This window comes from Cherax quadricarinatus, unplaced genomic scaffold, assembly GCF_038502225.1.
Source record: "Cherax quadricarinatus isolate ZL_2023a unplaced genomic scaffold, ASM3850222v1 Contig50, whole genome shotgun sequence".
NCBI lineage: Eukaryota > Metazoa > Arthropoda > Malacostraca > Decapoda > Parastacidae > Cherax > Cherax quadricarinatus.
This window is the reverse complement of record NW_027195076.1, coordinates 33,417-35,000: the sequence shown is the minus strand read 5'-3', so window position 1 is coordinate 35,000 and position 1,584 is coordinate 33,417. Positions and strand designations below refer to the sequence as shown.

At 47.7% G+C, this 1,584-nt stretch overlaps 1 protein-coding gene across 2 annotated transcripts in view; it reads right to left on the bottom strand.

The window, feature by feature from the left end:
- The window catches only part of LOC128686960 (protein O-linked-mannose beta-1,2-N-acetylglucosaminyltransferase 1), a 63,791-nt gene extending 62,417 nt beyond the window's left edge, over positions 1-1,374 (bottom strand). The window contains exons 1-2 of one of the 2 annotated variants that reach the window (XM_053774272.2): positions 1,225-1,374; positions 850-989 (exon numbers count right to left, since the gene is read on the bottom strand). In XM_053774272.2, coding sequence (XP_053630247.2) covers positions 850-895 — 46 coding nt within the window. In that variant the 5' untranslated portion in view covers positions 896-989; positions 1,225-1,374. The remainder of the gene's footprint in view (positions 1-849; positions 990-1,224) is intronic. The other variant, XM_053774273.2, reaches the window with a different exon arrangement.
- Positions 1,375-1,584: the final 210 nt, after the last annotated feature.

The window sequence follows — 1,584 nt, the reverse complement described above, 5'->3', positions numbered from 1 at the left end:
TAGTAGTAGTAGTAATAGTAGTGTAGCATGAGATGTGAATACCTGTCTAGTACCGCTGGGTGTGAGTAAGACTTGCCTAGCCTGGCTGGGTGTGAGACCTGCCTAACCTGGCTGGGTGTGAGTAAAACCTGCCTAGTCTGGTTGGGTGTGAGTAAGACCTGCCTAGCCTGGCTGGGTGTAAGACCTGCCTAGCCTGGCTGGGTGTGAGTAAGACCTGCCTAGCCTGGTTGGGTGTAAGACCTGCCTAGCCTGGCTGGGTGTGAGTAAAATCTGCCTAGCCTCGTTGGGTGTGAGTAAGACCTGCCTAGCCTGGCTGGGTGTAAGTCCTGCCTAGCCTGGCTGGGTGTGAGTAAGACCTGCCTAGCATGGCTGGGTGTGAGTAAGACCTGCCTAGCCTGGCTGGGTATGAGTAAGACCTGCCTAGCATTGCTGGGTGTGAGTAAGACCTGCCTAGCACGGCTGGGTGTGAGTAAGACCTGCCTAGCCTGGTTGGGTGTGAGTAAGACCTGCCTAGCATGGCTGGGTGCGAGTAAAACCTGCCTAGCCTGGCTTGATGTAAGACCTGCCTAGCCTGGCTGGGTGTGAGTAAGACCTGCCTAGCCTGGTTTGGTGTGAGACCTGCCTAACCTGGCTGGGTTTAAGACCTGCCTAGCCTGGCTGGGTGTGAGTAAGACCTGCCTAGCCTGGCTTGGTGTGAGACCTGCCTAACCTAGCTGGGTGTAAGACCTGCCTAGCCTGGCTAGGTGTGAGTAAAACCTGCCTAGCATGGCTGGGTGTGAGTAAGACCTGCCTAGCAAGGGCTAGCAGGCCTATCCCAAGGCTTATTTTCCTTCACAATAAAGTCCTTACCGCACTTGCTGTATCCCAGGATACTAACTCCTAGTTGTCTCTTCATGCTAGGATGACCTGGGGAGCGGGGGAGATTGACCCCTGAAATCGACTACAGGAGGATAGTCTTGTAAGGCTGGGGTACCCTCCTTCCTGTTGAACTATTGTTATTATTATTATTATTATTATTATTATTATTATTATTATTATTATTATTATTATTATTATTATTATTGTTATTATTATTATTATTATTATTATTATTATTATTATTATTATTATTATTATTATTATTATTATTATTATTATTATTATTATTATTACAGAGAATTTAGGCTACGTGTGGCACCGGAGTCGAATGCCACAATGGAGTGGATTATTTTAGGTTTCACTCACCTGGCACTGGTGTCAGTGTTGCTACACTCAACAGTGTGCCTTGTTCACTTTGTTGATGAACACGTCGAGTGTAACTCTCACTACAGACTCCTCCAACACTGGAGTTTATGTAGTGGTTGTTCAGTAAGGGACAGACTGGGTGTACGCATGACTGTGGCAGGTGGGGCTGTACACCTGTCTGGTCCTAAATGTACACCTGTACTCTCTCTCTCTCTCTCTCTCTCTCTCTCTCTCTCTCTCTCTCTCTCTCTCTCTCTCTCTCTCTCTCTCTCTCTCTCTCTCTCTCTCTCTCTCTCTCACTCACTCTCACTCTTTCAACTTACTCTGAGGGACTGGGGTTCGATTCCTGGATTAGTCTAG